The 21,738-nt window shown below is 34.9% G+C and overlaps 1 protein-coding gene across 1 annotated transcript in view; it reads left to right on the top strand.

Annotated features, from left to right (window-relative positions):
• Positions 1–21,738, top strand: part of LOC138714800 (polyamine-transporting ATPase 13A3-like) — a 92,653-nt gene that overhangs the window by 26,512 nt on the left and 44,403 nt on the right. The window contains exons 7-12 of the mRNA XM_069846948.1: positions 2,874–3,059; positions 6,883–7,071; positions 12,228–12,440; positions 12,669–12,752; positions 16,368–16,418; positions 17,463–17,616. Coding sequence (XP_069703049.1) covers positions 2,874–3,059; positions 6,883–7,071; positions 12,228–12,440; positions 12,669–12,752; positions 16,368–16,418; positions 17,463–17,616 — 877 coding nt within the window. The remainder of the gene's footprint in view (positions 1–2,873; positions 3,060–6,882; positions 7,072–12,227; positions 12,441–12,668; positions 12,753–16,367; positions 16,419–17,462; positions 17,617–21,738) is intronic.

Below are 21,738 nucleotides of genomic sequence, written 5' to 3'. Positions count from 1 at the left end.
GATCAGGGACTGATTTGATTTGCGTTTCTGCAACCGGGCCTTAGTCATTTTCTTTAATCACTAATATATTAAGCAGTTAGTGGTATTGTATTAGTACTTTTTGTGAGCAGTGTGACTTATCTTTCTACTTGTATTTTTTTACTCTTAATTTTTTTTGCATTTGTGTTTTTTGTGTTTGTATTTGCAATTTTATTTCTGTTTCTTAATTACTTTGAACACCGATCAAAATATCCCTCACATCTCGTGAAAAACAACAACTGAATAGAATACAGTGGACTATAGTGGATTTTATGTTGTCAGCAAACAGCTGAATACATTAAGAAGATTGATTGATTTCTTAATTACTTCTCTCTGTATTTGTTTTTTTGTACAGTAGAATCCCTCTTATCTGGCACCAAAGGGACCAGGCTAGTTCCGGATACGAGATTTTGTCAGATAATTGAATAAATACCGGTATATACAAAAAAAGTTCGTATTTCATGGTGCCAAATGTTGAAACTGCAGCCATGTGAAGCTTATTTCTCCATCACTAAACTTGCTCATAACTGAATAAACACAAAAACTGTATGGATTTTCCTTATTAAAACACATCACACAACACAAATAAATAATACACTAATTTTAGGTTTGAATATTTACTGAAAACAAAAGTTCGTGTGAACTTCCGAATGTGGCAACACTGATGGCCCGAACATAATTAAATAAACATAAAGGCTGTGTGGATTTTCCTTATTAAAACACATCACACAACACAAATAAATAATACACTAATTTTAGGTTTGAATATTTACTGAAAACAAAAGTTCGTGTGAACTTCTGAATGTGGCAACACTGATGGCCCGAACATAATTAAATAAACATGAAAGCTGTGTGGATTTTCCTTATTAAAACACATCACACAACACAAATAAATAATACACTAATTTTAAGTTTGAATATTTACTGAAAACAAAAGTTCGTGTGAACTTCCGAATGTGGCAACACTGATGGCCCGAACATAATTAAATAAACATAAAAACTGTGTGGATTTTCCTTATTAAAACACATCACACAACACAAATAAATAATACACTAATTTTAGGTTTGAATATTTACTGAAAACAAAAGTTCGTGTGAACTTCCGAATGTGGCAACACTGATGGCCCGAACATAATTAAATAAACATAAAAACTGTATGGATTTTCCTTATTAAAACACATCACACAACACAAATAAATAATACACTAATTTTAGGTTTGAATATTTACTGAAAACAAAAGTTCGTGTGAACTTCCGAATGTGGCAACACTGATGGCCCGAACATAATTAAATAAACATAAAGGCTGTGTGGATTTTCCTTATTAAAACACATCACACAACACAAATAAATAATACACTAATTTTAGGTTTGAATATTTACTGAAAACAAAAGTTCGTGTGAACTTCCGAATGTGGCAACACTGATGGCCCGAACATAATTAAATAAACATAAAAGCTGTGTGGATTTTCCTTGTTAAAACACATCACACAACACAAATAAATAATACACTAATTTTAAGTTTGAATATTTACTGAAAACAAAAGTTCGTGTGAACTTCCGAATGTGGCAACACTGATGGCCCGAACATAATTAAATAAACATAAAAACTGTGTGGATTTTCCTTATTAAAACACATCACACAACACAAATAAATAATACACTAATTTTAGGTTTGAATATTTACTGAAAACAAAAGTTCGTGTGAACTTCCGAATGTGGCAACACTGATGGCCCGAACATAATTAAATAAACATAAAAACTGTGTGGATTTTCCTTATTAAAACACATCACACAACACAAATAATACACTAATTTTAGGTTCGAATATTCACTAAAAATGAAAGTTCGTGCGAACTTCCTAATGTGGCAAAACTAACATTCTAGACTGTGGCAGATTTAAACATTTTTTTTGGACCCAGCAGAAAAGTGCCGTTGTTTTGGTATTGCCGGTTATTTGGGTGCCGGTTACGAGGGATTTTACTGTATATACATATTTGTATTCTGGTGGTGTGGTAGAGAAAGCCTGATGACCTTAACTCCACTAAACTAAATAAATAAAATAAATAAATAAGTAAGTGAGTAAGTGAGAAAATAAGTAAATATCTTGCTCTCCAGTATTTATCACACACATTGGGTTTAGAGAAAAGAGCTGGACATCACTGACGATGATTCTGATCCATTTCTTCCTGAAACCTGTACAGTGGGACAAAGTGGTGAAGAAATAATTCCAATTTTGTTAAAGTGTTTTGGCAAACAGTCATGTCCTAGAGTAATCAAAAGGACGCAACTGCACATTTTCTTGAATACTCAGAAATTATGTTTTGTTGCACATTGAGACAGTCTCATCTTTTATTATTTGAAATTTCGTTTAAATGGTATGATATTACATCTTGAGTTGATTAAGTTTTTATATGTTGAAAATGATAAAGTTTTATGGGGATATGTGAAATACTGGGTTATCATTCCTTCTCTTCCTACTAATCTAGATGACATGAAAAATCGCATCAGAGCAGCTGTTGAAAGTGTTGAAGGAGATATTACTACGCATTTGGCAAGAGTTCGACTACCACCTTGAGATATATCATGTGTTGCAGGATGTATTATATATACCGAACATTTGTAAGCTAGTGAAGGAAACTTTAGGAATGTATTTCAAAAACCGTGTAAGGTGATTTTCGATATCTTAAACAATTTTGGTTCTGTAACTTGCTGAAGTTATCTCTTTCTTTTGTAGTCACCATTTCATTTTTATATGTAAAATTCGGTTTTGTCAGACTATACCATGCTTGTTGAACTTTAATGTTTAGAAGTGGAAAAGCCTGATAAATTTTATTTTCTATCTTTTCCCATTTAGGTAACTGCTGTTGTTGTGCGAACAGGATTTGCAACAGCAAAAGGGGAATTGGTTCGTTCTATTCTATTCCCAAAGCCAATGTCAGGATTTAAATTTTACCAAGACTCCGTCCGTTTCATCATCTTCCTGTTCTTCACAGCAGCAGTGGGTATGGCGTACTGTATTCATCTGTATCTGCATCGACATGTAAGCATATAATATTTCAAGGAAATTAATTGGGGTATTATATTTTGGATTTAAATTCTTAAACTCTGACTAGCTAATGCTATTCTTCAAAACCAACATTTTCAAATCTAGTAACAATCTTGGTTGTGGCTCTAAATCTCTCAAGATCATAGCGACTTAAGCCAATGATAGTTATATGTTTCACACTTATTTATGTTTTTTCAAAGGCATATTGGTTCCGTTAAGTTCAATGTTAATTGAAAAATGAGTTCTATTCAGTCAATACTTAACATATTGACTGAATAGAACTCATTTTTCAATTAATATTTATGTTTTTTTTCCGAACTCCTGGAAAAATTCCTGTACTTTCTGTGTTAATTTATTTCGGTTATGCATTTTTCGTTTATATGTTTTTACGCTTATACTACTGTATTTAAATCTCTAAGAGATACGAAACATCATTTATATGTTCTAAATCAATTTTGCTCGAAAATAGGTTTCCCGTGAAAATGTAGGAACACGAAAATACAGTACTCATTCAGTGTTAAGATGCAGCCCATTTTGAAATTCATGGAAATTCGAAGCTGTCCATGCTTTCCTCCACTGATCTTGTGTCTTTTAACATGACTATTACACTCTTACTACGTCATACTACTTTTGGCCAATAAAACGGTACGAAAGGACGTATTTCAACCAATCATGGCTGCTTATCGTACAATTTTATTGCGTCCCTAGCATTTGTTTAATTTTATCTCGTCCCTAGCATTTGTTTAATTTTATTGCGTCCCTAGCATTTGTTTCTTTGTTTGCCAACATTTGAAACTGCGCTGGTCTGGACGTCAAAAAAAATAATATATATAATTACAAACCACTCCAGTCGATGCACAGCAGTTTCAAATATGACTCGCATTGGCATTCAAGAACAAGAATTAATAAAAATCACTGATCATACGTATGCATCTTCTGAAATCCGATTTACAAATAAATGAAGAGCACTATTCGTAAATCTTGAATAAGTTGCATACACCATGTAGGCCTAAATCAACGAGTTCCACTTCTATTACACACACTTCCAATATAACATCAATTGAACCACCAACCACATTCAAATTTGAAAATTGTGCATTCAATAATTATTCCTTTTAAAATTATTCATGTTTATTTTTTATGTCATCGTCGTTAATTAAAACTTTTCTAATACTTGTGTATATTAGTTAGGTTATGTTATAGCTTCTGCTATATGATATTATGGATAGTCACGTATCAGAGATTGTTTAATATTAAGATTTATTGAAAATCATCTGTCAAGTGACGTTGATTACTGGGATTCGGATAATTGAAGTGGAATGAAACTGTCTTAATAAAAATGAAACTGAATCAACAAAGCCTTCTTGACTAGTAACATTGCCATCGTGTATAGATCTCTACGAGAAGGCATTGTTCACTACTGCCATCTAGCATGCATCTAGCGTAATATTTGTAATGTTGAGATGGTATAAAAAAACATTTAAAGACAGTTGTATTTTCGTAAGTCAATTAATATTTTATTGTATTGGAGTACTTTGTTACTTCTAATCTTTATATACTTTCTTCTAATCGTGTAATAGTCAATTAAATCCCACTCGAGTTTTGATTTTCTCTAGATAAATCAAAACGTCTAGTGAGATTACTGTTGAAAAATTTTGTGACACTCCATGATGCAACTGAACAAATTATGGAATAATTATCACAATTTGGGGGCATGGTTTATTCCTTAGGAGCAAGCAGTAAAAAATAACTAATTTTTTTTTTTGTAAAATAATAGAAATAAATGAAGATGACACTAGACTAGACGGCAATTCGGAAGGCGGGCGGCTACTAGATGCGTCGTAGCCTGTATGGCATGTGACGTCACAAGCTTGAACAGGAGAACCAATCAGAATCAGTCAGTAACAAGTGCTTCTCGAGTTACTTTGTTCACGTGTGAGTGTTTTAAAACATCGAATAAGTAAAACTAACATATACTGTGTATGTGTAAGATAAATAAATGGAAGGAGATACTATAAAAAGACAAGTACTGCACAGGCAGGCGTGGGAAATAGTGTTTAAGGTATATAATTATTTTAAAAACATTAACGAGCAGAACTCTGCTGGGCATCATGGTGCTGGCCGCAACGTTGCCAACGTGCAGGGACGACTGCAGAAGCATGTGGTGTGGGTTTGTGAACCGTGCAAAAAATTGTTAGTGAAGGAAACAAATCTTTTAATGTGAGCGGAACTGCCACGGTTTCGTTCTTCTGGAAAATATCCTCGTCGTGAAAAAACATCCTCTGAATTAGATGATTTTAATAAAAGTGTGCTGCAACGTACAGTTAGATATGTACCTTCGAGAATCCGACTCTGAAGAATCTGACGGGACTGATGAGAGAATCAGCGACTTCGATTAAAACCAGGTACTGAATATTCATTAAATCCTAATTTATATTAAATGTGACCGAAATGTGACAATATAACATGGTACTCGTACTTATTGTTTTAGGATATTTAACTAGCTAAAATAATTTGCTCCTAGAAATAGACCTAAATACAATTTCTCCTTAAATAGTGTTATCATTTTTTCTAGTAATACACCGTATACATTTCGAATTAAAACTGTGCAATAACATAATAATAATAATAATAATAATAATAATAATAATAATAATAATAATAATAATACTAATACTAATAATAATAATATAATACCGCACATAAAAATCTTAAAACTTGGTATAAGCATTATTAATAGAATGTAAGATTTGATAATGTTCTGATAAAAGGTTTGTCATGCTTGCAGTAATCAACGGCTAAGGTCATTATTGTCTTTTTAAAATTGAAATTCTCTCCTCAGCTACTTGTATTGCGCGCGCGCGTGAAGTACAATGTGGCAATGCTGTACATTGCCTTTCTCTCACTATCTGTCTCTCTCGACGCAAACGCTAGCAGCCGACCGCCTTCCCAACTGGCGTCTAGTCTAGAAGAATAAGATAAGTCAATGTCGTAAAATTTTCTGGGTTGGAGTTTGAAATGTAATACTTACATCAGTCTAAGCAGTCAAGATTTCCTACAAATAATCTTACATTCATAATCATAATCTTTATTAGCCATTAAACAATACAATTATAATAGGCTTCATCAGTATTAAATTACAGGCTATGTGCTATAAATATAAGTATATTGTATTGTAGACTCAAAGATGACTTAACTGTGAAGTTATACATTTCTCTTGTGAAAATTTTACTAAATTGACTTAACTTGTTCTCTCCATATAGTCTTCAAAGCTGTTTCACATGTTATTATTATGAAATGTCATTTCAGTTACTTATATATTTTTCTCAGTTATACATTTTCTTCTTCAGATCCCCATAAAAACGTATAGATGAAATTTTACTGTAAATTACTAACATAAGAATGTGATGAAAAAGTAATGAATAAGGACCATCCCCTCAAGTGTAAAGCCATCACAAAAATTGATGCAGATGAATATTCTAAGCTAGGGAAATATTACGGGATGCAAGATGGCAAATGGAGGGCATCAAAAAGCCAAGAACATTAGTAAACAACAACAACAGAATGTGGTGAAATTTTAGGTTATGCAGTTACATTGGTTTTGTCTAATTTTGCTACATTATTTCTCAAAACTAACACAGCTGTATACAAAAAATATTGCTTAAATACAAGAAAATGTTAGATATAAAACTCGGAGGATCCTGGCTGATCTAGGACTTTGCATATCTGTCTTGTTTATGTTATGGTGGAGTCACATGTGTGAACATTTGACCATGGAAACCATCACAGCTGAGTAATTATAACTTTGGGATTTCAGGCTTCTGTTGAAACTATTCTTCTGCGAACTTTGGATATTATAACAATTGTGGTACCTCCTGCACTACCGGCCGCTATGACTGCTGGCACAGTGTACTCGCAAAACAGACTCAAGAAGCAAGGAATTTTCTGCATTTCTCCACCACGAATCAATGTCAGTGGAAAAGTGAAACTCGTCTGCTTTGATAAGGTTTGTTAATTTTTAATTTTTTAAAGCAGTTAATAAATTCTTATAGTTTTACAAATGATTACCCCATACTTCTTCCCAAAAAATGTTTTCCAAATAACTATATTTCCCAATACACTTGTTTCCTAAACCTAATTTTCCAAAGCATTTTCTCCCACTATCCTTACTTCCCAATATATTTGGTTCCCAAAATTTCCCAATACGATTTTTATAGCAGATTTCCCAGTACAGGGTTTCAAGATTTACGAAATAAGATAGTAATTGTGGTATCCTTCTATTTACATCTTTCTGACAATTTTATAGTACAAAATTGTGTCCTAATAAAATAGTGATTGTCATATGTTTGTATTAGCATCTTTCTGACAATTTTATAGCAAAAGTGCCAGTGCAATATAGGTTTCAGATGAATTGTTTTTAAGAACGAGATTTATTAGAATACTGTACTACCTTGCAGGTAATGTGTAAGTCCACCATTTTTATACCTATTACATACTTACTGGCTTTTAAGGAACCTGGAGGTTCTTTGCCGCCCTAACATAAGCCCGCCATTGATCCCTATCCTGAGCAAGATTAATCCAGTCTCTATCATCATATCCCACCTCCCTCAAATCCATTTTAATATTGTCTTCCCATCTACGTCTCGGTCTCCCCAAAGGTCTTTTTCCCTCCGGCCTCCCAACTAACACTCTATATGCATTTCTGGATTCGCCCATACGTGCTACATGCCCTGCCCATCTCAAACGTCTGGATTTAATGTTCCTAATTAAGCCAGGTGAAGAATACAATGCGTGCAGTTCTGTGTTGTGTAACTTTCTCCATTTCCTGTAACTTCATCCCTCTTAGCCCCAAATATTTTTCTAAGCACCTTATTCTCAAACACCCTTAACCTATGTTCCTCTCTCAAAGTAAGAGTCCAAGTTTCACAACCATAAAGAACAACCGGTAATATAACTGTTTTATAAATTCTAACTTTCAAATTTTTTGACAGCAGACTGGATGATAATTCCAAGTACCAAATCTCAAAACCTTATTCCTTTGCTGTGGTCGTACCAGAGAATCAGTCTCATTCCGAGGCTTATTTGAAAGTTTCGTAACAAGCTGTTTTTTACGGTGATGGGTTGTTAGCCCTTCACCCAACCCCAAGCTGGAGGACCACCCCACGACTGCTTATTCAATATATTCACAGCTACCCTCCATATCTGGAGGCCGTCTCCTCGATCCACAACATATGGACGCACCATGCTGTGGTGATAGGGACCTTTTATTATTATTATTATTATTATTATTATTATTATTATTATTATTATTATTATTATGTTTTTATTTATTACAAGGGCATTCTTAGCATTAAATATTAAATACACGGTATTTATTTCTGTGTAACAATGAATTAGTATTTATTTCCGTGTAGCAATGAATTTATAAGTAATAAACTGACTCTAAGATTTCTGACTTGAAAGAACGAATTTCAAAGAAGCAAACGATCACGTAAAGAGATTTGTTATAGAAAGTGGACACTATGAACACTGTAAGCCTAACGACTTCTTTTGTAAAGACAATAGAATTAACGAAAGAAGTTTTTCAGGAAAGTGTTGTTATACAAATTCAAAATCAGGACAACATTGAAAGTACTTGCTTATGTTATTAAGAAGGCAATCTGTGAATCAAGCTGCATTTTTTTTTGGATAGACTCCAAAAAAACTTCATAGCATTTGGATAGCTGGAAGAAAATAAATGAAGCAATAAAATATTCATGAATCTTCAGTCGACTAGGAAGCTGGAATTCGAAGAAGTACTAGATAGGTAACTATAACTATGCCGAGGTCAAAGCAAGAAGAAACGACTTTCATTGTTATACGCACAGTAATGAAATTTGATTAGAAATAAATTCTATATAACTATTTTGTATATAAATAAAGTTATATTTAGAGCAGGGATGTCGAAACGCCTGAATTACGTGCTCATACTACAAGCAATACAAATCCAACAAGGTTCACTTATCAGCTAAATAAAGTACAGTCATCGCTCTTAAGGAAATGTTTTGCGGGTTCTTGAGAGCACGCAGTGTAGGCGTTTTGACATCCCTGATTTAGAGTTACGTATTTATAATATGCATGGTAAAGATATTATTCAAACATTATAAGACATATAAGTGTGTTATTTTTTTTAACTCAAAAATTGTGTGGGGCCCATTTTAAAACTTTTCTAGGGGCCTCAAGCCTCTAATTACGCCACTGTCCATGGAATAAAAAATTTGGTTATTGTCATTTATAGTACAAATTGGATTGCAGTACAGTGTGAAAGGTCCCTTTTTTTTTTAGTAAATATTTCATTTTTGCTATTTTCCACTATTTATTAATATAGTGATGATGATGATATTGATAATGGTTAATATATATTATTTGTTGTGTAATAACAGATTAGTAATCCTGGATATTAAAATTCCTATCTTGCTTTTATGTTAAAAATGTGTTCATTTACTCACTGTTCACGTGTAATCCTTGTTTGGAGTGCACAGATGTGTAATAATTACGCGATAGGTTACACAAACATAATTACGTTAATTCCCGCAGTTGTTTTGAATAATTATAACACTAGATCACCGCAGATGTGCATGTACCACCTCTGTAAATGATTGTCAAGGGATACACTGGAGACTGTAATCATTGGTGCATGGGTCATGCCTGTTATTTCAGAGTTTGTTATTGTTATTTCACGTGGTCTAGATAAAACACTGGCGATGTCGTCATACTTTCTGGAACTGCAGGCCATGTTATTGTGATTGCTACTCTGTTGTAGTGATTCATTGTGTGCTGCTCCCTTAAATATTATAGGGCTATGTTACTTGTTCATTATACATTATCCACTTATAGGGTGTATAGATATTCAGTATGCTACTTGCTTCAATAGTATGAAGTAGGTGGTACTTTTTCACTGCTGTATCTGGGTACATATTGTAGAGACATTTATAAAATATTGTTATAATATGACTATAATAGGGATTAAAATTCTTCGTATTTATTACTGGAGAATAAAACATTATTATCTGTAGATTTTCAGAATTTATTTAATGAAACATCTGTGAGACAGATTTTCTTTTGAACTTTCGTTCTACCATTGTTTTGGTATCATCTCGTCGCCTCTAAATGCTCTCTGTGGTTGAAGATAGACGTTAAATGTAGAATTATTAATTACTTACTTACATAATGGTTTTTAAGGAACCCGCAAGTTCATTGCTGTCCTCACATAAGCCCACCATCAGTCCCTATCCTGTGCAAGATTAATCCAGTCTCTATCATCATATCCCATCTCCCTCAAATCCATTTTAATATTATCCTCCCATTTACGTCTCGGCCTTCCTAAAGGTCTTTTTCCCTCTGGTCTCCCAACTAACACTTTATATGCATTTCTGGATTCGCCCATACGTGCTACATGCCCTCCCCATCTCAAACATCTAGATTTAATGTTCCTATTTATGTCAGGTGAAGAATACAATGCGTGCAGTTCTGCGTTGTGTAACTTTCTCCATTCTCCTGTAACTTCATCCCTCTTAGCCCCAAATATTTTCCTAAGAACCTTATTCTCAAACATTCTTAATCTCTGTTCCTCTCTCAAGTGAGAGTCCAAGTTTCACAACCATACAGAACAACCGGTAATGTAACTGTTTAATAAATTCTAACTTTCAGATTTTTTGACAGCAGACTAGATGACAAAAGCTTCTCAATCGAATAATAACACTCATTTCCCATATTTATTCTGCATTTAATTTCCTCCCGAGTGTCATTTATAATTGTTACTGTTGCTCCAAGATATTTGAATTTTTTCACCTCTTCGAAGGATAAAATCTCCAATTTTTATGTTTCCATATCATAGAATATTCTGGTCACGAGACATAATCATACACTTTGTCTTTTCGTAATTTAATACCAAACCTATCGCTTTACTTGCTTCAAGTAAAATTCCCGTGTTTTCCCTAATTGTTAGAAGTATTAATTATCTGTCAGAATTTAATAAACTTCGATTAATCCTGAGGGCAGCTTTGAAATGGAACCTCAACTTTGTTGGCACAGGAGTTACATTAAATGATTATATTGGAGGTTTTATGTATTAAATGTAACCTTCTCTGCACTGATATAATTAATATTTAACGCAAATATGTTATTCTCGTTATGTGCTGTATGTTCATTTCGTTCTTCCTTCCACCTGGTATTTAGGCGACATCAGTGGCGGCTTGTGGTTTGAAAATATGGTGGTGTACAATGGATATCGGAGAGGAGTTAAACATACTTTACTTTAAAGTTAAAACCGTGTAGGCCTATACCTGAGGGCGTATACATACAAAGCTAATTTATATGCAATTAATAAGTAAAATGACTAAATACAAGCATACCTATTTATACAGAAAGTCCAAAAGTGGAAGGGGTCGTGGATGGAGCTCTCTATATTGCGATTTACCCTCATGAAAAACATTTGAGCACAGAATCGTCATCAGAATGCTACCAAGTACCAAGTGCAACGTTTTCGTTCATAAAATTCAAATGCAGCTTTTGTAGGCTGTCGGGAGATAGCAGCACTTATTGTCAGAACGACAACTCTTAGAACTTTAAAGCAAAATACAAGCTCCTTTATGTATTGTGCCGTTTGTGTGCATGTAGATTGAGAAAGTAATATGCGAAATATGCGACTGTTCGTTGCACAAGCCGAATGAATACATTTTTCATGCTCATTACTTCGGAATAATGTCTAGTTGAAACAGATACTTTCCCAGTGAATTTAGTTTCTTCTGCACTGACGTTGGTGTCCATGTCAGGGAGTGCGACAAACCGTTCTCAATGAGGAAAGCAGTAGACCACGCCTCTAACCCCCCTGTCCCCACACTAGCCAAACATCTCTATAAACTACCTTCCCTAGGTTTTCAACATCTTTGCAAACCAAGAGGCTCGGAGGCTCCTGCAGACGTACAAAACAAGACGCCAGCTGCAGATAGTCATGAATGAAAATTGTAAAATAAAATTATATTTTTAATAGTAACAAAGCCGGGAGATTAGGAACATTACTGGGGGGGGGTGTACAAACCTGCAACCCCCTTGAGAAGCCGCCACTGGGCGACATTCATTCTTTGATGCACTGTAATATACTTAAGTAAAATATATGTGCAGACAGGAACGTTGACCGAAGAAGGATTGGACCTGTGGGGAGTGCTGCCAACACAGAATTCAAAATTCAGTCCTCAACCTCTTCAAGATCCATCAGTATTGCCTGTGACATCACCTTTCATAGCTGGCATGGCCACATGCCATTCCCTTACACGTATCAATGGAGAAATGATTGGCGACCCACTGGACATGAAGATGTTTGAAGCCACACAATGGGTAATTCAAATATGTAGATAAGTTTTCAATCTCCAAATCTCTCATAAAAGCAATTAGAAAGAAAATACTCTATGAAACAAGTTGTGCGCGTCAATCACGAATCATCCTGTACATAAAGATTATATTCTTTTTTCCTTGTTCTTCTGCCTTCATAATTATTGCAACTAGTTATACTAAAAACACAGAACGTCTTTCTGTTGTTTGAAGCAGTAATATTTGTGTACACAGGAGCTGGAAGAACCTGGGCAGGATACAAATCGATTTGATATGCTGTGTCCAACTGTAGTGATGCCGAGAACAAGAGAACTTGGCGTAAGTATCCATGGTCCCTGAATTCTCAAATTTACAACACATTTTTAATTTATCAGTAATTCTAAAATTGATATTAGTCTGGGTGATGTAAGAAAGAGTAAACTTGAATATGTTTTTCGTAATTGAGTCAAAGGACCTCGAGAGATAACTATTGGAGAGAGATCGAAATTTTCTGATATGCCATTGATGGAATTATTTTGGTAAAATACAGTAAAACCCCATTTTAACGTTCTCTTTTTAAGGAACAATCTGTTAAGTACCAGCCAATTACCATAAGAATAATGTAATTAATTCCTGCCGACTTTTCAAGTGGACTTTGTGTTAATGAAACCCGAAATATCGATTTCACTTTCAATAAATAATCAATAGTAATGAGCCACTGGCGTGGCTCAGTCAGTTAAGGCGCTTGCCTGCCGATCTGAAGTTGCACTTGGGCGCGGGTTCGATCCCCGCTTGGGCTGATTACCTGGTTGGATTTTTTCCGATGTTTTCCCCAACTGTAAGGTGAATGCCAGGTAATCTATGGCGAATCCTCGACCTCATCTCGCTGAATACCTTCTCGCTATCACCAATTTCATCGACGCTAAATAACCTCGTAGTTGATACAGCGCCGTTAAATAACCAACTAAAAAAAACGTCAATAGTACTGGCATATTCGATAGCTTATTTCAATTGATAATAATGCGGCACCACGCGGCACATTATTCTTTATTGTTCTTTGTGGTCTTCTTTTGCATTTTACAAACAGGTTGCTTTGCTTGCTTTGTTGTAGTGAATTGCGTGAATCCTGTTTTTAAGTTTTTTTGTTAGTGTATGCTGTTTATGCACCATTACAATGGCGACTAAACAGAAGAAATTAACTATCAGACAGAAAGTGAAAATAATATGGGATGTCGAGGCTAATCCTCAAATAACACTATCACATATAGCAAAAAGAAAATGCATGATTAGCCAACTACTTCATTATGGGGAATAATGAAGAGCGAAAAAAAAATTTCATTGCCTAGTTTCAGTGGTTCAGTTTCAACCAAAAGGAAAAATATTCGTGCCTCACCATTAGAAGAGTTAGAAAATATTACAATGAAATGTATTGTAAATAATAATTGTAGACCTAGGCCTAATTAAATGATTATAATGTTTGCTATACAGGCTGGGCGAGAAGTCCTTTTACATGTTATTAGTATTGTCAATTGTTGAGCAGATTCAATCTTTATTTATTATTAATATTATTATTGTTGTCAATTAATGTTTTTTTTATTGGGTTATTTTACGACGCTGTATCAACATCTAGGTTATTTAGCGTCTGAATGATATGAAGGTGATAATGCCGGTGAAATGAGTCCGGGGTCCAGCACCGAAAGTTACCTAGCATTTGCTCGTATTGGGTTGAGGGAAAACCCCGGAAAAAACCTCAACCAGGTAATTTGCCCCGACTGGGATTCGAACCTGGGCCACCTGGTTTTGCGGCCAGACGCGCTAACCGTTACTCCACAGGTGTGGACTCAATGTTACCAATACTATTGTTGAGCAGATTCACCCTTTATTTAGTATTAATATTATTATTGTTGTCAATGTTACCGGTACTATTGTTGAGCAGATTCAATCTTTATTTATTATTAATATTATTAAATTTACTACTGTTGAGCAGATTCACTCTTTATTTATTATTAATATTATTGTTATTTTACACATTATTGAGATACGCATTTCCTGGCATAAACTGAGACCTGCGCATGTCACTTCACTTCGGTAGTAGGAGAAGGAAAAACGTGATCCACTCCATTTAGTCGAGAGAGTTAAACAATGGTGGATACAAGTGTTTTCAGTGTTGAAGAGGGTTTGGTGGCTTCTGTGTGGGTTCACGAACGTCAGAACACAAAGAAGACAATGACAGACATTTTGAGGGACTTCGCTGTGCGTGTTGGAAAACTGCCGCCATCACGATCAACGTTATTTGCATGAGAGAAGAAAACATTTTGCTGTGAGTGTCCACACACGACTGAATGAACTGTTTCCAAACCACTGCATTGGACGTGGATTACGAGACCTTCCTGCACTATTGCCATGGCCTCCATGAAGTCCGGACCTCATCACACCGGGCAATGCACTCTGGGACGTAATGAAAGAAGAGGTTCGTAAACAACGATCAACTGAAAGACGGAGTTCACTTAGCATTCCATCCCCGTTATGCTGCAGCAGATAACACAAGAACATGACGATGCATCAATCTTTGCATTGAACATGGAGGAAAGCACACAGATGTTGTTGATTAATGAACTTCTGCACAATGTTATTCATAAAATTAAATATACACATGTTTTTTGTATTCATAACAATGTTTATCTACATATCTAACTGTACTATGCTAATAACATGTAAAGGTCGACGTGGTTGGCGAGTTGGTATAGCGCTGGCATTCTATGTCCAAGGTTGCGGGTTCGATCCTGGGTCAGGTCGATGGCATTTAAGTGTGCTTATTAAATGCAACAGGCTCATGTCAATAGATTTACTGGCATGTAAAAGAACTCCTGTGGGACAAAATTCTGGTACATCCGGCGACGCTGATATAACCTCTGCAGTTGCGAGCGTCGTTAAATGAAACATAACATTTGGGTTGGGGACAACTTGCCACAGAAAATTGGCCACAGAGGCAACTTGGTATCAAAGACAATTCGCCACATAATTGAAATTCGTATCAAAGACAATTAGCCACACATTAAAATTCAAGGCAATACTCAAATTCGCAACAATTTAGAATATGTTTCTATGGTAACACAAGACAAATCCAGAAGCTGTAAACTAATTCGGAACTATGGCGGAAGAAATTCGCTTCACAAAATCAGAAAGAGGCTCTAACAAATTAATATATAAAGCGCATCCTTCCTTGTATCACGTGCTGGAGCAACTGCAGTTGGAAGTGGAAGAAGTGAACAGATGCGTAGAGAGATGGAAGGTGGTCATTCTCCTACCAAAAAGAAGCGGAAGTACATCGACATGGACAGACGAATATCACGTATAGTTGAAGAATACCCGGGGTACAAGGCAGAAGGCACCGTCATCCGGTACTTGAGAGCTGTAGGCCACAACCTAGCAGGACATTTTTGAAGCCAAATTTACATGTACATAGCAATACTTAGTGGAATTTACAATTATTAATCTCTATATCCATTCGCACATTATAGAGCTTCTGGAAGTCATGGATTTATCTTTGTACCTCAGTGTGACAAATTGTCTATCTATGGCAAATTGTCTATTTGTGGCAAATTGTCTATCTGTGGCAAATTGTTTGTGGCGAATTGTCCTTATTACCAATTTTCTGTGGCCAATTGTCCCAGTTACCAATTTTCTGTGGCCATTGTCCAGAACCGATGACATTTAACATGTAAAGGGACTTCTCGCCCACCCTGTACAACACATATGTTAGTACTAATTATTTTAGACTTTCCTTCCCATTTTATGTAAACTTCCTTTTAAGAAAAACCCATATTTAAGAAAAAAAAAAGTAATGCCTCAGAGATTCGTTAAAAAGGGGTTCTACTCTAAGTGAGATGCATTGAATATTCCTCAGTTACATTGAAAATGTTTTATTTCACAAGATTCTCTTCTTATTTTCAGGTACATGAGTTAAAGAAATTTGAAAATGATTTTGAAACAGGTGATGCTAATGTAAGTAAAAATGTTATTGCCTATTCTTCTTTGATACTGTTCCAGAATACTGGATGAATGTATATTAAATTATATGTAGAAAAAAAATGTTTATCCATGACCATAACGAAAAACATGCCTTTACTAAATACTTTTGCGTTTGTAAAGTAGGCTTTTATTCAACATTACTTTATCCCACTAGTGAGATAAAGACTTTACCTCACTGTTTGAACTTTATCTCACAGTTCATTAGTATTTTCCTGGGCACACATGTATACTTTTCCATTCAACTATTATTACTCAAGAAGTTAATATATTAGTTACTAGATGTCACTACCTCTACTTCTTTATTACCATTTCTTAAATATACATACACTCAATCTCCTTCTCTTTTCTCTATCTACTACGTCGTAATTTGTGCATTGCATCCATATATAGGCCTAATATGTATTTTTTTTTTTTAAGTTTGTAATAACTTACCTTTTGGGATGCGAGGAGACTTGAACCTGCGAAGTTGGGTTTATAGGATTTTAAAACAACATGCGTTAGCCAACTGAGCTAAACAGACACGATGATTAATTACTTTTTAATATTCCTCTTAAGTTTACAGAAGTAAAATGTGAAATTATTTTAATCACATTAGTCCCGTGAACACTTCTAAATAATCCCTGAAACTTCAAAAAGATGAAAATACACGTTTAAAATGAAAATAATATATATTAAAATTTAATTAATTATAATTTGTTATTTATCCAACGCCTTAGATACCATTCTTCACTAATCATGGCCTCCTACATCATGACCTACCTAGTACACGTATCGATTCTAAAATCCATGCCATGATATGTGATTATATGAAGACTTATTTTCAACATATTTTCTTTTATAAAACATAATTTTTCGTTATGGTCATGGATAAAATTACGTATGGTACTTGTGAGCGTGATCTTTATTGCACTCGTGTAATTTAAGCACTCGGCTGTCGCCTTGTGCTTAAATCTTTCCACTTGCGCAATAAAGATGCACTTACCTCACAAGTACTATAAATAACTATTATTGTTGCAGTTTTCATACCAGATTGGAATAATTCGCCAATTTCCATTTGGTTCAGCCGCTCAGTGCATGTCTGTGATAGCTCGTACACTGGGAGCACCCTACATGTCCCTGTATACTAAAGGAGCACCAGAAAAAATCCGGAGTCTGTGTAAAAAGGAAACAGGTTAGTAATATTTTGGAATTAAGATAACTTTTTTCATTGATGTATCTTTATCTTGAATGTCTGCTTATTTGTAGCGGCAAATATCACAAGCAGTTCAGACATCTTGAGCATGTATCTTATAAGATTCTGAAAAAATTTTTTTCTTCTTTCAATCATCGACTTTGTTATAAAACTGTACCTTTGTGTTATAATCTTGCCACTGTTTCATAGGTTTTGTTATCTCGGCTTTTGTTGCTGTGTAACTAACAAGAGATAAAATACTGTTGTATTTCTTGTTTTAATTATGGATGTAGTATATAAATGCATACTATACTGCCTTCATATGAACTGTTAGTGCTTTAACAACATTAAAATCATATCTGTAAGATTTGTTTTAACTTTGAGGTCTTTAAATTCTTTGAACCTTACCCATTGATTCTATTTACCAGAGGTCTGCATCGGACATTTTCGCTCGATCGCCAAGTAGTTCATAGCATAATCCGATAGGTAGTACACATGCATGATAGGTAAAATTGTCACGAGCAATAAATCCTCGAACGGTATAAGCCGAGTGTTAGACATTCGTTCTTGTTACAGTGATGAACTGTGTAGTAACATCATAGATGTTTATCATTTCAAAACTTGGCAATGTTTAACTAACCTCTCCATAGTACAACTACAAAACTTGCTTTAAAATGTAATATAAATGTTGTAGGTAAATGGTTTTTTTTTTTTTTTTTTTTTTTTTTTTTTTTTTTTTTTTTTTTCCCACACAGGAGTGATTTTGTTTTTGTCACATCTAATAGATGTTATTGGATGTAAATGTAATTATTATAAACGGAGAACACAATCACGGTAATGCAAGAACCGTATCAAGTTTTCTAGTAATAATAATAATAGTAATAATAATAATAATAATAATAATAATAATTAGTGTATCAGTCTTTGCGTCTGTAACAGTTGTGCAGCATGATTATTCGTTCTATTATATTTTCTCTGACGTTATCTCTGTACTAATATTGTTACTAATCTACTGCTATATCAATAATATTTTGTAAAACGTTTCTACATTGTCGCAGTATATAGGCGGAACACTATATATGGACCTATCATATTATATATGTGGTAAATCAAATATTGGTAAAGGTATCTCCGTAACACGCCATAAAGGCACTTGGGGGGCATGGAGGTAGAGCCCCATGCTTTCCATGACCTCGGCACTAGAATGAGGTGGTGTGGTTGGCACCACGCTCTGACCGGCTTTTACCCCCGGGAAAGACCCGGTACTCAATTTTATAGGAGGCTGAGTGAACCTCAGGGCCGTTCTGAAAGTTTGGCAACGAGAAAAAATCCTGTCACCACCTGGGATCGAACCCCAGACCTTCCAGTCCGTAGCCAGCTGCTCTACCAACTGAGCTACCCGGCCGTAAAATCAAATATTGAATAATTATTAATTAGCAATAATAACTGTATATCGAAGTTTTTCATACTATTTTATTTATAACTTCATGTTCCTGTTTTGGTACGTTCCATTGACTGTTCCATTAAACGTTTGTCATAAACGCAGAAAATAAAGCCTTATTTTTACCGTGTGAGCAAAACATATGTGTATCTTATCTGTCACCTTCCATACAAGATAAACATGTCAGTTAGATGACCTTGTACTGTGCTTCTGTTTATTACGAGCATATCATGACCGATCGTATCTCACTCGAGGGTGCGACACTTGACCGAGTTCAAGCGAGCGATTTAACTCCAATGCAGCGCTCTGCTATTTACATATGTGGTGCAACAAACAATAGTTATTTAGCATAAAAGTGTTAAAAATAGCATTTTATTTTGTGAGAAAGGATTTTTTCTCACGTCTTCTCCATCAGTAAAGTTTGAAAGGCATTAATTAAAAAAATGTGGTTTTTTGTCCGTAAAGGTCGATGCAGGCCTGTATTTTAATGCATATTTAAATTTTAGAATCCGAATTTAGTCATTTGGTAAAGTCCAACAATTTCTTTTGTACATATTCTTTAAATTATATTGCGTCTAATTTTCATAGTGGTCAGGTTATTACCAGTATATGCACTATATCGAAAAGGAAATAAATTGGTAGAAACTTAGTTGGTTTCTAATGGCAGACACTGAAGATTTGCTTCATTCGTCTTCTGGCATCTCAATAAAGTGGCAGTTTCGTTACTCATTTTGCACTACTGAGGGGACAGGTACAGCTTAAGGTCTACTGTGGACGCAAGTAACTTTGTCATCTTTGGTAGAAAGTTTTCCCGACACAGAAATTGTACCTTAATTATCTGAACTTGTAAGTAAAATCTTGAAGAGATGACCCTTTCTTAAGTGCTCCTCATATACCTAGTGTAGAAATGTCACCAGCAACATGACGAAGACTTGCCTGACCATGAAATGAGCAGGCTCGGGTTCAAATCCTGATTGGGACAAGTTATCTGATTGAGATTTTTTTCGTTATTTTCCCTCAACCGAATAAGAGCAAATGCTGGGTAACTTTCAGCATTGGACCCTGGACTCATTTCACTGGCGTTATCACCTTCATCTCATTCAGATGCTATATAACCATAGCAGTTGAAGAAGTGTTGTAAAATAACCAATAAAAAAACATGGCGAAGGTCTTACTTCAAATTATTGTGACTTTCGACATGAGCATTACCTTTTAGTTTATTTACAGTGAGAATTATTTACATTAAGGTTACCAGATTTTTTTTTTTTACAATTTCCGGGGACAGATATCGATATATGATGAAACTACTTTTAGGATTTTAGAGAACAAGGTGCCGGTGCAGGTGTTATGTGCTGTCTCTTCTCACTTTATAGATCTCTTGGGTATGGAACAACAAGTTTTAATGGTGAAATCATTGCAATAAATGAAAGTCTCAGGAATCTTCTATGCCACATCAATAAATTTAAAAATGCAGTTATATTGTCAGACTCCAAAGCAGCTATTCTATCAATAGTCTCTAAACACACACCTTCAGCTCAAACAGCAGAAATAACTAAAATGCTCTCTCAATTAATATCACTCAATAAAAGAATTGTATTCCAATGGATACCATCCCACTGTGGATTCCTGGGAAACGAGAATGCGGATGCTTTAGCAAAGAAGGGCGGCACTGCTACTTACAGACCTGTTACTAAATCTACGTATTACTCTGTGAAAAGATTTATTAAATCTACATACTTAGACTTCAACAAACAAAATTTGATAACACAATCCCAAGGGAAAAAATGGAACTCTCTGCATCAAAATCCACAGTTAATTCCCGATTTACCACGAAAATCGTCTGTAGCTGCATTTAGATTGGCAACAGGCCATGATTGTTTGGCCAAACACCTGCATAGAATTGGAATATATCAGTCCCCTAACTGTCCATTGTGCAACTCAAACCAAGAAATGGATTCGGAACACCTCAAAATCTGTGTTTCAGTGGCTGGCCATGATAATATCTTTGAAAAATATTGGAGTGCAAGAGGTCAAATGACTTTATTGTCAAACGCCTGGCATTAGAAAGCAACAACAACTTTTAGTATTTCTGTTAACTAGAGTTTGACATTCACCTACATTATTTTTACGCACTGTAAGGAATTAAAATAATCATTCCGAAATATTTACAGAAAACCTCCATTGATTGTGGAGATTCTCCACAGGTTTAGAATTCGTGTCACTCCAAATGTGATTGTTGTGACATACAACAACAAACTAACTTCAATTATTATTTCCATGGTAACAAGAACTGCTGAAACATAAATGCAGCCATAATGTGAGTGATGAGCTCTGCCTTTTATATGTAGCATTTCTGGACACTACTTTATTAAGGAAAAAAAAAAAAAAAACGTTAATTTTCATGTCCTCTGTGACATCAGAAGATTGGGAATAATTATTCTGTTACACCTTCTATACATGTTGATTTATCTTCTTAAAAACATTAACTGAAAGAGACTGCTCACTCACTGATATTCGTCCAAACTAAACATGAAATGTTTCATACCTGCTGTGAGGTTTAGGATTTTATGCCACACCACCTCCAGGTGATAGATAATATACTACTGGGTGTTCAGTTCAAAATGTGTCTTGGCTCGCTGTATGCCGTCATGTGGCTAGCTGATGAGCCTAGAGAATTCAAT

The sequence above is a fragment of the Periplaneta americana genome, chromosome 15 (genome assembly GCF_040183065.1).
Source record: "Periplaneta americana isolate PAMFEO1 chromosome 15, P.americana_PAMFEO1_priV1, whole genome shotgun sequence".
Taxonomy (NCBI): Eukaryota; Metazoa; Arthropoda; class Insecta; order Blattodea; family Blattidae; genus Periplaneta; species Periplaneta americana.
This window is presented reverse-complemented; position numbering and strand designations above follow the sequence as displayed.